Raw genomic sequence first — 14,549 nt, forward strand, 5'->3', positions numbered from 1 at the left:
TTCCCACTCACTGGCTGAGCGTGGTGCGGGCGCAACACCGAGGGTTGTGATCCCATTGCCGATCCCGTTGCCGATCCCGTTGCCGGTCCCCGGTACGGGCACGACACCGAGGGTTGCGATCCTGTTACCGGTCAGTAAAAAAAAAAAAAAAAAAAGACAAAAAGGAAAAAAAAAAAAAAAGGTACAGAAGAGTGGATATTCACTTGAGTGAATCTTTTTTTAACCTCTTTCCTTTTACATTTCCTTTCCATATATTTTGATTTCCTTTCTTTAATGAGCTTGTAGGTCAAAGGTCATCGTATCAGCTATGCCTTTCCATATTTAACTCACATGTGGATAGAATTAAATAGTCCTTTAGATGGGTACAATCAACTGCTTTAAATTGTGCTCAAAAATTATGGACGTTAATATAGCAATTTTATGTTGACACCTTTTTGGAACTGTGGCAGCTGTCTGAAGATTTTATCCAGGAAGAACATAGCAGGGATGTGTCTCACTTTTCCATGTGATCTTTTCCTAAAATGATTTGTTAGAAGAAAGGCAAATCCTATTTAAATCAAAATGGGGCATATAGGAGAATCCACTAGGGTAAAGAGAGAAAATATAAGAGTTTCTCTTTATTTTTAAATCTAGCCTTTTAACATTTCTAATTTTATGCATATTTTATAAAATACAGAAATATTAGTAATGCATGTTTATAAGTTATAAATAATTTTATGTTTTCAAAAAATTTGACCATACTGGGAAAGAATGAAGAACTGCTATAGATTAGAGGAGACTAAGGAGACACAACTAAATGGGATCCTGGATTAGATTCTGGAACAGAAAAAGGACATTCCGGGGGATAGGTGAAATTCAGATAAGGCCAAGTGTTAATTTCCTGGTTTTGATCATTATACTAGGGTCAGGTAAACTTTTAGCATTATAGGTAGCAGGGAGAAGGGTATCTGTGAGCACTCTACTACTCTTCACAGCTTTCCTATGTTTAAAATGACTTTAAAATAAAAAGTTTAAAAAGTTTAGTGTACTGACTTAGACCAGCGGGTAATGATTGAAAAGCATGTATGTGAGGCATATCGTATTATACATTCATAACTTACTTGGTGTAGAAGTAGACTTTATGGAATTTTATCTGTGAAATTTTAATGGTTTAGCAAGGAACTGTTGCATAATACCAAATTGATGTCTGATTAATTTTGCATGCAGATTTGTCTTTCTGGTCAAACTTATTATTTTATTCGCTGTGTAGACACACCTGGCCTGAGCAAGGAAATGGCCAGAAAAATAACCAAGAATTGTTGGTTACCCAAAAATGTGGGTCACCTGCTTTAGGATAAAGATGCCACTACATTTATTGGAGAAAGGGTGGTCTTTTCAGTAAATGGTTCTGAGTGAAATCAATAGAAAGACAGATAACTTCACAAAAGAAGATATCCATGTGACCAATAAGCCTATGAGAATATTTTCCACATTATTACTTATGAGAAATGCAAATTACAACCAATTAGTGAATCACTACACCAATTCAAAATGGTCAGCATTGACACCACTGACAGTACCACCTGTTGTTGTGGGGGTAGAACAACTGGAGTTCTCAAATATGCTGCTGGAAAACTAAAACTAAATATATATATACCCTGTGACCTAGTAATTCTACTCCTAGATATATACTCTACAGAAATTAGTGCTTTGTGAGTTCATCATAAGTGATATATACAAATGGTCATAGTTCCTTTATTCGTAATTCGTAATAGCCAAAAATTAGAAACTATCCAGATTTCCACCAGTAATGGAGTAATCAGATGAAAACAATTCAGGCAACATAGGTGATGGGAATTCTCTTCTCTGTGTATGCTTATATATTTCTGTGTATGTTCGAGTGTTGTGATAGTAACAACTGAGAAATAAAAACCGTAAAATTAGAACAGTGAGCCTGCGGAGAACTGGGGCTTTCTCTGTTGGCTATTGGCAACACAGAGTAAAGCTCACTTTGCTCTGGCATTTGGATGGGGCCCCGGGCTGCCTGCCTGCTGTCTGTTCACATACCCCCAAACAACGTGGCAGTGTGCACAGCTTGCTAATGTATGTGCAAAGATCCCAACACAGGCTTGGGGAAATATACCCACATATGTAACAGCAGTGGATGCCAAGCCATGGGAACCTGGCCCTTTATTTTCATCCATCTCCCCTCCCATCCTTCCATCCTTTCATCTGTTTATTTTTTAAATCACATGGGTCATAAGGTGGCATACTATTCACCTTGACTACATTTTGCTGTTTTAAAATTTTTTTTTAATTTTTAAAAATTTATTTCTGGGCTGAGCCCGTGGCGCACTCAGGAGAGTGCGGCCCTGGGAGCGCAGCAGCGCTCCCGCCGTGGGTTCGGATCCTATATAGGGATGACTGGTGCGCTCACAGTGCTCACTGGCTGAGCGCGGTGCAGCCGGTCTCAAAAAGGACAAAAAAAAAAAAATTTATTTCTGGTGGCTGGCCAGTATGGGGATCTGAACCCTTGACCTTGGTGTTATAACTCAGTGCTCTAACAAACTGAGCTAACTGGCCAGCCTCGTTTTTCTTTTAAAGGTTAATTCAATGAACGTTTATTTTCAAGAAGGTTTTTTGGAAACGTGTAGGTCTAAGAAGACCACTAGGGATGGTGAAGTCATTTAGATGATAATCAAGGCTGGCTGCTAGTATCCTTGGATCTGAAGGATGGATAGGAGGCTGTGGTTACTGGAGCTGGGGATGAGAGAGTCACATAGAGTTAGCCTCTTCATGAGGAGCAGTGACCATGGGACTAGGGCCATAGCCAATCCAAGGTAACCTCAGAGCAGGGGGTACCTCACTGTCTTCCCTCCATCTGATTGTGCAGGTATTGGCTGAGCTCACCTGAAGCCAGAGGGTAAGGGAATCCTCTTGATAGCCCAAACAGGTCTGCCTCCTGGGCCCAAGAACAGGGTGTTGAGAGTGGGTTTGGAAAGGCAAGTGTGAGACGTGCAGTAGAGTCATTCAGCTGTTTATCTGGATGTTCTGCTTAACCAGACTGTTTCACTTGGTGCATATTTCCCTACTTTGCCTATAAAGATATTATGAAAAACGTTGCTAAATGTTTTGTTGAAATCCTAAGATATACATAGCTGCAGAATCCCTTGATTCTTTGCAGTCCCAAGTTTGCCAGTGGCTGAGGCAGGAACTAAGTTAGCTCAGGTGTCTAGTAGTCCTTCTCTTGTGCTCTTTTTCTCACCTGCTGCTTCTCTGGTACATTTCATTGGTGGTGTTTACATTTTAGTGTTTTTGAAATCAGGATGTGATTTATAATTTAACATAGATTTAGTGCGACAGCCTTTTTTTCCTTCAGAGCTTTGTGTTGAAAAAATTCAAGCCTTTCAGAAAAGTTGCCTGTACAATGAGCACCATTCTTACTTTTTTTTTAGATTAATGATTTGGAGTTCCTCATTCTTTATAGCATTATCTCTTATTAAATATTGAATAGATACAAAACAATATATATAAAATATACCAAATAATGGTACTACAAGCACTTGTGTATCTGCAAGTTGTTTTAAGAAATTGAATTTTACCTTAATTTTGGAATCCTTTCTGATTGCAAATTAGTTCCTCTGTTCAAGGACTGCCACTCTTCTGGATTATCATTCTTTTGCTTTTCTTTATAGATTTACCACATTTGTATCTCTAGTTGATCTATTGTTTAATCTTCGTGTGCTTGAACTTTATATAGTAGATTCATGCAGTGTGCATTCTTCTGAGACTTGCTCTTTCAGCTTTACTGTGTGTTAAAGAAAAATTATTCAGACACTTGTCAAAGACAGTAAGAAGACTTTATTCAAGAGAGACCACTACAATGGGAGCTTTGCAGTAGGGGAAAGAGATCAAGCGTAACTCCCACTCTAGCAGGAACAAGAGGAGATTTACAGTCATGAAGCAGGTAGAGGTCAGGGTGGAAAATTACTAAGAGGAAATAGCAAGGCTAGGGGGATAATGCTTGCTGTAGGCAGGTTAGGGTGATAAGTTATCTGGGTAGGGGTAAGGAATTTGATGAGATATTGAAGGTGGTCAGGTACCAAAGGTGGGGATTTTTGCTAAAACTGTATTAAATGGGCTGAGACAGAACCCAGGATTGGGGCATAGTCAAAAAGAGGACTCAGGGGCCGGCCCGGTGGCGCACTGGATAAGTGCGCCGCTTGGGAAGCGCGGCGGCGCTCCCGCCCGAGGGTTCGGATCCCACATACAGACCGGTTCCCGCTCACTGGCTGAGTGAGGCGCGGGAGCAACACCGAGGGTTGCAGTCCCGTTGCCGGTCCCCGGTCCTGTACGGGGGCAACACTGAGGGTTGCGATCCGTTGCCGGACACGGAAAAAGACAAAAAAAAAAAAAAAGAGGACTCAGGGGCCGGCCCGGTGGCGCACTGGATAAGTGCGCCGCTTGGGAAGCGCGGCGGCGCTCCCGCCCGAGGGTTCGGATCCCACATACAGACCGGTTCCCGCTCACTGGCTGAGTGAGGCGCGGGAGCAACACCGAGGGTTGCAGTCCCGTTGCCGGTCCCCGGTCCTGTACGGGGGCAACACTGAGGGTTGCGATCCGTTGCCGGACACGGAAAAAGACAAAAAAAAAAAAAAAAAAGAGGACTCAGAGGATCCTGACTCAAGTTTGGTCAAAGGAAAGTCTTCGCTGTATGTCTACATCTAATTGGGAAAACCTAATCTGCTTCTATTACCCAGCTAGCTGCAAGAGACTCTGGAAAACCCAGTCTTTAGCTTTCTAGCCTCTGCAGAATAGGAAAGTGAGAACAAATGTGTGGGGCCAGTTTACTATATCCTCTGCAACCGTGTTTCAGTGTGTGGTAAGGCTAACCCTATCCTTCATCTTAAGAAATTTTCTGGCTGTTCATGCTAACTTATTTTTCCTTCTATGCTTTAACATCAACTAGTTCAGTTCCTAGGAGATCCTCTTGTATATTTGTGACTGTGTTAACTAACTAGCTACAAATGTTATGGGAAGGAAACAAATCCAGGAAATGAGGGAAAGTAGAATTAGAAATAGATGATTTAAACAAAGGCATTTCAGGTAACTTTTATATGCCTATTTAATTTCAATGACTAATTGACTGTCAGGAAACATTTTCTAATTATGTCTTTCATGGCCTGTGGTATAACTTTTCTGAGGATCCTTTCCAAATTAGACCTGTATTATCAAGGCAGGAATTTGCTTTAGGAAACAATGTGATGTCGGTGTGCTCTGACGTCAGAGGAGCTACTGTGCAAAGAGTAAGTAGGGATATTCCTGTCACTGTCCAGAACTAATACTGATTGTAAAAACCCCTATACTATTAACACCATTTCCTCATTTGCTTCTGTTTAAAACTCCTGCTTAAAATATTCTCATCTCTGAAGCTGAGGATACAGAAGGGATGGCTCTAAAACTAGCATTCTTTCCTTTGGAGAGAAGGAAGTGGCAGCCCAGGTTGCTTCATTAGTTAGTATTCAGAGCTAAAGTAGAAGCAGCATTGTATAGTAGAAAGAGCCGGAGATTTGAAATCATAAGAGCAGAGTTAGTCAAAATTCAGCTTTTTGATGCAAATGCTGTCTTAGCAAATTACATAACCTCTGAGCCCTAGTTTTGTAATCTGTTTTGTGGTAACAGTAACATCTATTTCAGAATTAAGAAGGCTAAATAGGGGTATTTGTGAAAATGCCTTGAAATGTCAAACATTGTACAGATAATTTACTGCACAGGTTTTGTACTCGCTTAGCCTAGTGGTAACCCCACATATTGCCTTTAGAAACCTAGTCATACCATACTTCTAATCAGAATCTCCTAAAGACATGGTAACCTCCCAAATAAATGTTCAGTTAGTACCTATTGTGTTGTAGGCACTGTTCTAGATCAGCACTGTTCAATAGCAATATAATGCAAACACATACGTAATTTAACATTTTCCTAACCTCATCTTCACATTTAAAAAGATAAAAAGAAAAAAGTGACAAAAGAGAAGCAATAAAAAAGAAACAGGTGAGATTCATTTTAATTATTTTATTTAACTCTGTATATTCAAAATGTCATTTCAGCATGTAAACAGTGTAAAATTATTAATGAGATATTTTATGTTCTTTTCTTTGTTCTAAGCCCTTGAAATCTGAAGTATGTCTTAATCTTATAGCACATCTCAATTCAGATTGACCTCATTTCAAGTGCTCAATGCCCACATGTGGCTAGTGGCTACTGTATTGGGCATTTCTCACCTAGATGTTGGGATTGTAGAGAAAGTCCTTTTTGTTGGGAAGGTTACTGTAGCAGAGGGAAACAGACAATACCTAATTAACAAATAGAAATAAGATAATAGTGGTACATACAATAGAGAAAATACTACAGTATTGTGGCAGTGACTGGGAGGGATCTGCTAGCTAGAGCACTCAGGGAAGCTGTCTGAGGTGTTGACACTGGAGCTGCGACCTGAATGATTAAAAAAGAGGTGGGGGGAGCTGGTCATGCAAAAACATGACAAATTCCTTCTAGCCCTATGATGGCATGACCTTGTGTTTAATGAACCAAATGGTATGGCTGGATTATAGTGAGCAACAGAATGTGGGACGACGTGAGGTGGGATTAGAGAGGTAGGCATGCTCTAGGATAAACAGGGACATCAGAGCTGTGATAAGAAATTGAGGCTTTATTTTATATGAGATGGGAAGCTATGGGAAGGTTTAGAGTATCTGTAACCAGTACCTCCCGTTTTTGAAATAATCTCTTATTTATAGTTATTTATATGATTTTGGGAGAACTTTTGGGCACTTTACCTCCATTAGCTATCATCTTCTCAAATTCCAAAAGAACTCTGGTGGTTTACTTAGCATGGCGTTTTCACTTATAATTGGTTTATAAACAAAATGACTTTGGGGAGAGACTCAGAACACATTTAAACTGTGGGTCTGCTACTGATTGTCTCTCTTTTTTTAACCCTTGGCAGACATGTGTATTGCTATTGCAATTTCTCTTCTCATGATCCTGATATGTGCAATGGCTACTTACGGAGCGTACAAGGTAAGCAGCTGCAATAAGAGGCTGGGCCTATTTCTCAGTCCCCTTACACATGTGATCTGTGCAAGTATCATTCTTTTTTTTGATGGCTGGCCGGTAAGGAGATCCGAACCCTTGACCTTGGTGTTACCAGCACCACACTCTCCCAAGTGAGCTAACCGGCCAGCCCACAACTATCTATGATAAGTAAGAAGTAATTATTCTCAATTTTCTTTAGATCTCTTGTTAATATCACATGGTACTTGAAAAAAACAATAAAACCAATATTATAGTCCCAGAAATGTTCACTGAAGCTTGTTTGTTGGTTACTTCTATTTGGCATATTAGTTACATCGTGATCTGGTTTAATGAATTTCAATTCCTCCATTTCCCTTCAGATTAAGAAAGGATTTATTTGGGTTCAACAGAATAATGTTTTGTAATATTGAACACAATAACATTCAATTTTCTCTTATGTTATAGCAACACGCTGCCTGGATCATACCATTCTTCTGTTACCAGATCTTCGATTTTGCCCTGAATGCCTTGGTTGCCATCACCGTGCTTGTTTATCCAAACTCCATTCAGGAATACATACGACAGCTGGTATGTGGCCCTTCCAGTTACTGCTGCTTTTCATGAGGGAAACCTGGTTAAGTTAAGGGATAGAGAGGTATAGCGGCAGTGACAGCGGTAGTCCATGTGCTTACCTAAATTATAATCTAGTTACTCATAGTCTTATTTTGGGTTTTTTTTTTTTTTTCCTTTTTGTCTTTTTTCGTGTCCGGCAATGGATCGCAACCCTCAGTGTCGCGCCCGTACCGGACCGGAACCGGCAACGGGATCGCAACCCTCGGTGTTGCGCCCGCACCTCGCTCAGCCAGTGAGCGGGAACCGGTCTGTATGTGGGATCCGAACCCTCGGCGGGAGCGCCGCCGCGCTTCCCAAGCGGCGCACTGTAGCAGTGCGCCACCTGGCTGGCCCCATAGTCTTATTTCGTAAAATGCAGTCTGCTCATAGGGTAGCCTTTTGCCTCTGCTGTTGTATAGGAGAAGTGGAACTCTATGCTAGACACTGGTTCCCAAACTTACTTGACCCTTTCTTTTGCAAGCATCATTTTGGGTCTAGTTTCCTGGTAAATGTCCTTTGTGACCATATGAGTGAGTATAGGGGGCTGGGTATTAAGAAGCTTATAATGATTATGAGGTTGGAATACTTCTGTGCCTTCACATTTTTTTAAACTTTGTTTTTTTAAATTGCAAATGTGCCTTAAATTTTTTCATCAAAATCTTAGAATGTTTTAGGGCCGGCCCGGTGGCGCACTGCTACAGTGCACTGCTTGGGAGTGCGGTGGCACTCCCGCCGAGGGTTCGGATCCCACATACAGACCGGTTCCCGCTCACTGGCTGAGCGAGGTGCGGGCGCAACACCGAGGGTTGCGATCCCGTTGCCGGTTCCGGTCCGGTACGGGCGCGACACTGAGGGTTGCGATCCATTGCCGGACACGAAAAAAGACAAAAAGGAAAAAAAAAATCTTAGAATGTTTTAAATGGAGAGAATGGTCACTCTTTGGAGGTTTTGATGGTCATTTCTGACTGCAGGGGAAGGAGCAGGGTTTTTCTGAGACAGGAGAGGTGAGGCTGGGGCATTTGATGTGGCAGCTGGGACAGAAAGGTTCAGTGACAATGAGACCAGTAGAGCGGTTGGAGGGAGAGAGGAAATGGGGCCACAGAAGTTTGTGATCTTGACGACAGTCATGCCCAGATCACGTAACTGATACCCGGCAGACCTAGCACGAGAAGCCACTAGTGTTCTGTTCCTTAAAAGTATTACATTGTCATTGTTGTGGTGTCATTCCTGTTAGTAATAACTTCTCTTTGTTTTAGAAAACAGGTCCATGTTTTGGTAGAAATGTAGTATCAAGAAAACTTTTGTGTATTTCCCATGTGCTAATTTTACCTATTATCTCTTGTGGTATAGCCAAGTCTCTGCACGAGGGGATTTATATATGATAAGCAGGGTGAAGAATTACCTCTGTGTTTAAGGACGTGTGTTCTTCCTTTGTAATGTTCCTCTGGTGCTGGGCTCCTGGATTCATCCTGGAAGCGAGGAGGAAACATAGTCTCAACATAGCCTGTCATGTGAGGGGGCTGGGACAGGGTGGTGGTGATTGAGGAGACATGGACGTGAGCCATATGGCAGCCCCATGGCTATGTGAATAGTGTATTCCATGCTACATTCCCTATACTGCAGCAACTATAAGGGCTTAGTGTGCAGGGCAAGTGTGTACAACACTCAAGAGTGCCCCTTAGACTTCCTGTTGTGCTCCCTGGTGTTCGTCACTCCATATTCATTTGCTTTAGAGCCATCTGTGGTGTAATAATACTGGTGATGCTGACCATAATTATATCAATAAAAATAAAATCACCATCCACTTTTATTTGTAATTACAAACCAAATTATACAAATGAATATCTTTCGTGTATTCTACTTAAAGATCAGTCTGGGCTGAACGAGTGAGACCTGCAGGTTGTCACAATACTAAGAGACAGTAATGAATGGGAATGTTAACATTCCACCATTATGGAGGCGCTTGTTGGCAGACTGAGAGACAGTGAGTCTGGAGAAACAGTTATCAGAGAGAGCTGCAGGAATGCCCCACTTAATTCTAATGCCTGCTCTGTTTATCTGTGTATGTGGAGTTCCGTAAAATGCAGTTAAAATATGTTCTGCATGTCTTTTTTATAGATCTCAACTGGACATGGAAACCATGTTCGCTTCTCTGGGGGAGAAAGTATAAAGGTCTTTGGGGAAGGGCCACATATTCCACTTTAATCCTTTTTTAAAAATTAGCCACAGGAACAGTATGATTTCTTGTTGGTCTTGTGAACAGCACCAAGTTATTTTATCCTTACTCTTTATGATCGGTACTACAGCCAACCCTTCCAGGCTCCAAGGGAAAGGACCAGTTGTGTGAGCTGATCACAAAGAATGACTTTGATGTTGTTCCTTAGATATTTTGCCCAAAGTAAAAGGAGACTGAAAACCATTACATGGTGTTCACCCTGAGTAGTGGGAGCCAAGCAATTAAGCCATGGGTTTCTCCATGTTCTTCCCAGTATTGGATGGTGAAGAAGAGATGGAATCAGAGACGTAGCACAGGGGCTGCCTTCCACATGCCGTACCTAGGCCAGCTCTCTAGGTGTCGATCAGTGCTGTGCTGGTGTTTCGTGGGGAAGTCTGTCCCTCCAACTAACTATAGTAGCAGACTTTGATCCTCCTAAAGAGATTTTTTTTTTTTTAACCTGGTAGTAAATATGGTCAGATGGTAGGACTTGATTTTTATTTTATTATTTTTTTTATGCTATAAATATCTGTTAGTATAAGAGGACCTCTCTGGGAAGAATTAACATCAACAAAAATGCTCTCTATAAATAAGATACCATTTTAATAGGTTTCTCCCCCTTGCCTTATATATGTCCTTTAGAATGATTCAGAACTTGTAGGAAATCCAAATAGCAGAGGTGTACAAAATATCCCTGGGTACACACCACTGACGTCTAACTTTTGTGTAGTAGGAGGGCAGAGTTATATTTTCAGGCTCACTCATGACTCTTCCTCTGATTTTTCAAGAGTTACTGCCTGAATTATGAACAGACCAGCCTCTCCCTATCACACCATTTGTAGCTTTCTCATTAGTAGAGTTGGAGTAGAAATTTTGTATTGGTCCTAAATAATAACCATCTGCTTGAACCAGTTGCTTTCTGATAAGCACATCTGAATTGCTGCCTGAGGAATACAATCTTGAACAATTAATGGGATTTGCTAATGAGGCCTTTTTCTTTTGCAGCCTCCCAATTTTCCCTACAGAGATGATATCATGTCAGTGAATCCTACCTGTTTGGTCCTCATTATTCTTTTGTTTATCAGCATTATCTTGACTTTTAAGGTAAGTATGAAGATTTTACTTAGGGTCTAAATATTATTAAATGTATTCCTGAATGCCAAAGAAGTAAACAGACTTTGGTCAGTTCATCGTCTTGCTTTAGGTATCTGAACTGCTTTTTGACTTCCTGACATTACAGCTAGGACATTACTTCTGTTATCCATCTGAGAGCAAAACACTGACCAGAATTCCACAGGCAAATCAGTGGTTATTCCCAAATATTTCTGGATGGAAATAAATTAATATAATGTTATACACTACATAGTGTATATTCTAATACTGCAACATCCACTACAGTGTCCATGTAATGGACATTGTTTTGTAATTTATTTTTAAAATGTAATATTTTGAACATTGTTCTTTATTAGTCCATTATATGAATATCATTAATAAATTACCTATTGGACATTGAGGCAGTTTCTACTTTTCCACTTATTAATGGTGCTGCAATGAATATATTTAAATACATCCATATATTCTTAAGCTTTTATTTCCTCAAAACAACATTTCTTAAAATCAGAGGGTATGCATAGTTTGAAGGAATTCAGGGTCTCCTTTGTGCCAGGCTCTGTTCTAGGCACCGGCATTTGGTAGTGAATAAGAATTCCTGTCCTGTGATACTTTTATAAATTACAAAACACAGGTATTAATTATCATAATTATCTCATAAAAGGCATCATAGAAATTGTTCACAGCACTACTTTTTTTTTTTTTTTCCTTTTTGTCTTTTTTCGTGACCGGCAACGGATCGCAACCCAACCCTCAGTGTCGCACCCGTACCGGACCAGGACCGGCCACGGGATCGCAACCCTCGGTGTTGCTCCCGCCCCTCGCTCAGCCAGTGAGCGGCTGGTCTGTATGTGGGATCCGAACCCTGGGCGGGAGCGCCACCGCACTTCCCTAGTGCGCCACCGGGCCGGCCCTCACAGCACTATTTTCAACCTGGAGAGAAACGTGTACTTGTCTTATATTTATTTATTTATTTACATCTCTCTCCTGCACTGACTAGACTGTTTCCTTGACGTCTGTGCCTTCATTTTTATATCCCTCTTAGCACTAAGTTGATGCCTTGTACCCAGAAACTCAGTAATTATTAGTTTAAATAAATATAGGTGTGCATGTTGTGTTTCACACATCAGTTTAGTGGATTAGTGGCTCTCACTGCTTAAATTTGCTCTTACTCTCTATGGTAAGGTTTATCATTACACCAGTTTACTGAGAGCCCAAAATGGGACATTTGTAAATTTCACTCTGTCTTCAGACAGAAGAGGAAGCAATGCTTACCACCTACCTCCGCAAATAGTTGGTGGAAGGAATATGTCAGTGCAAGTTTATTTGGGAAATATACTAAATATTTAATTTCTAATTGATTCAAGACTACAGAAGTGTCAAATAAGAAATAAGTTCACTGAAATAAGTTATTGGGTTTTGAGAGACAGCAGGCAGAAGTTTTTCTCCTATTGAAGTGCTTGTGAGTGCACACGGTGTTCAAGGGGCCCTTGAGAATGACTGTGGGCTGGCGGTGGGCTTGTGCAGGCCCAGGTACTGGGTGTTTTCCGTTTGGTTCCTGTTTAGCCTTTGAGTTACAGATTTGCCATTTTAAAGGCTTCATATATGAAGGAATTCTTGCATTAAGGAATCCACTGTTCACTGCTAAAACAGTGGGTAAATAGTCTTCTTACATAATACATAAGTAGTATGTCCAACCATTTCTTTTCTGTTTGTATTGAAACACTTAAGAAGTACAGGGCTTCCCAACCCTGCCCCCCATAAAGAAAAGGTAACATTGTTAACTAAACTGAAACCTTGAATAAATTGAATCTATTGTGTATACTGTTAAAAAAAAATGCCTCTCTATCTTTTTCTCATGTTTGGTTCATGTTTTCAGATTATTGCCATTCAAGAAATATTTTATAAAATAGCATAACATCGCAAAAGTTAAATGCAAGAAATAATCACCATCAAGTTGAATGCAGCTCATGGCAGCATTCTGAATATATGACGGAATATTTTATCCCTTTGGCTCTTAAATGTCTTCCTTTTCATAAGACAAATTAATAAACTACATCCAATAAAATGTACAAGTCATTGATTGTTAGTATATTCACAGAGCTGTGTAGTCATAGATCTGTAGTTGCACAGTCTAATTTTAGAACATTTTTATCACTCGTCATTCACTCTTACTCCCATCCCCTACCCCTGGCAATCACTAATCTACTTTCTGTCTCTATAAATTTGCCTGTTCNAGGAATACAATCTTGAACAATTAATGGGATTTGCTAATGAGGCCTTTTTCTTTTGCAGCCTCCCAATTTTCCCTACAGAGATGATATCATGTCAGTGAATCCTACCTGTTTGGTCCTCATTATTCTTTTGTTTATCAGCATTATCTTGACTTTTAAGGTAAGTATGAAGATTTTACTTAGGGTCTAAATATTATTAAATGTATTCCTGAATGCCAAAGAAGTAAACAGACTTTGGTCAGTTCATCGTCTTGCTTTAGGTATCTGAACTGCTTTTTGACTTCCTGACATTACAGCTAGGACATTCCTTCTGTTACCCATATGAGAGCAAAACACTGACCAGAATTCCACAGGCAAATCAGTGGTTATTCCCAAATATTTCTGGATGGAAATAAATTAATATAATGTTATACACTACATAGTGTATATTCTAATACTGCAACATCCACTACAGTGTCCATGTAATGGACATTGTTTTGTAATTTATTTTTAAAATGTAATATTTTGAACATTGTTCTTTATTAGTCCATTATATGAATATCATTAATAAATTACCTATTGGACATTGAGGCAGTTTCTACTTTTCCACTTATTAATGGTGCTGCAATGAATATATTTAAATACATCCATATATTCTTAAGCTTTTATTTCCTCAAAACAACATTTCTTAAAATCAGAGGGTATGCATAGTTTGAAGGCCTTCGTTAGGTTGTCAAAATGAAGTTAACTTGCCACTGCCATCTGCAGTGTCCCCTGACCCTCACCAGTTGAGTACTACCTATTTTCATCTTTGTCAATCTGGCTATAAAAACGTTATAATTTGTGCTTGTGAACTACTGTCAAGTAGAAAATTCTTAAATGGATTTTAGGCTTTGAACTTTTACATCTCGGTACCTTTCATTGCCTTTATTTTGGCATAAAATTACCTATTCTTAAAAAAATCAATCCTGAGGAAGCTGCATTGAGGGAGAAAAGTCACTTTAAATAGGTACTATGATAATAAGCAGTAGAAAGAAAATGATTCGTTGAAAATCATTCGAGTCCAAATTTTCTCCCATAAAACACCACTCTGAATGTTTTGATATCGCATGTTTAGTGTAGTGGTTAAGGATTTGGGTGAATTTTATTTATGGGTATTGGAGCTTACTGCCTGGCAGCTCCCACTTGCCTGCTTCAACTTTCTTTTCTGGCTGCCCAGTTGACCCCAAATGTTGTCCTCTGACCCCCACACCTGTGAGGCTAGGGCTGCCTACCTCCCAAGCTGCGTGTGAGTTGGCAGTGTCCCTTGGTGAAAGGCCACAGACTCTCAGATCTCACCCATCGCA

The 14,549-nt window shown here is 40.2% G+C and overlaps 1 protein-coding gene across 1 annotated transcript in view; it reads left to right on the forward strand.

Annotated features, from left to right (window-relative positions):
• The window catches only part of LAPTM4B (lysosomal protein transmembrane 4 beta), a 63,546-nt gene that overhangs the window by 30,987 nt on the left and 18,010 nt on the right, over nt 1-14,549 (forward strand). Inside the window, exons 5-7 of the mRNA XM_008575216.1 lie at nt 6,986-7,059; nt 7,519-7,641; nt 10,886-10,984. Of these exons, the coding sequence (XP_008573438.1) occupies nt 6,986-7,059; nt 7,519-7,641; nt 10,886-10,984 (296 nt within the window). The remainder of the gene's footprint in view (nt 1-6,985; nt 7,060-7,518; nt 7,642-10,885; nt 10,985-14,549) is intronic.

The sequence above is a fragment of the Galeopterus variegatus genome, unplaced genomic scaffold, assembly GCF_000696425.1.
Source record: "Galeopterus variegatus unplaced genomic scaffold, G_variegatus-3.0.2 Scaffold1156, whole genome shotgun sequence".
Taxonomy (NCBI): Eukaryota; Metazoa; Chordata; class Mammalia; order Dermoptera; family Cynocephalidae; genus Galeopterus; species Galeopterus variegatus.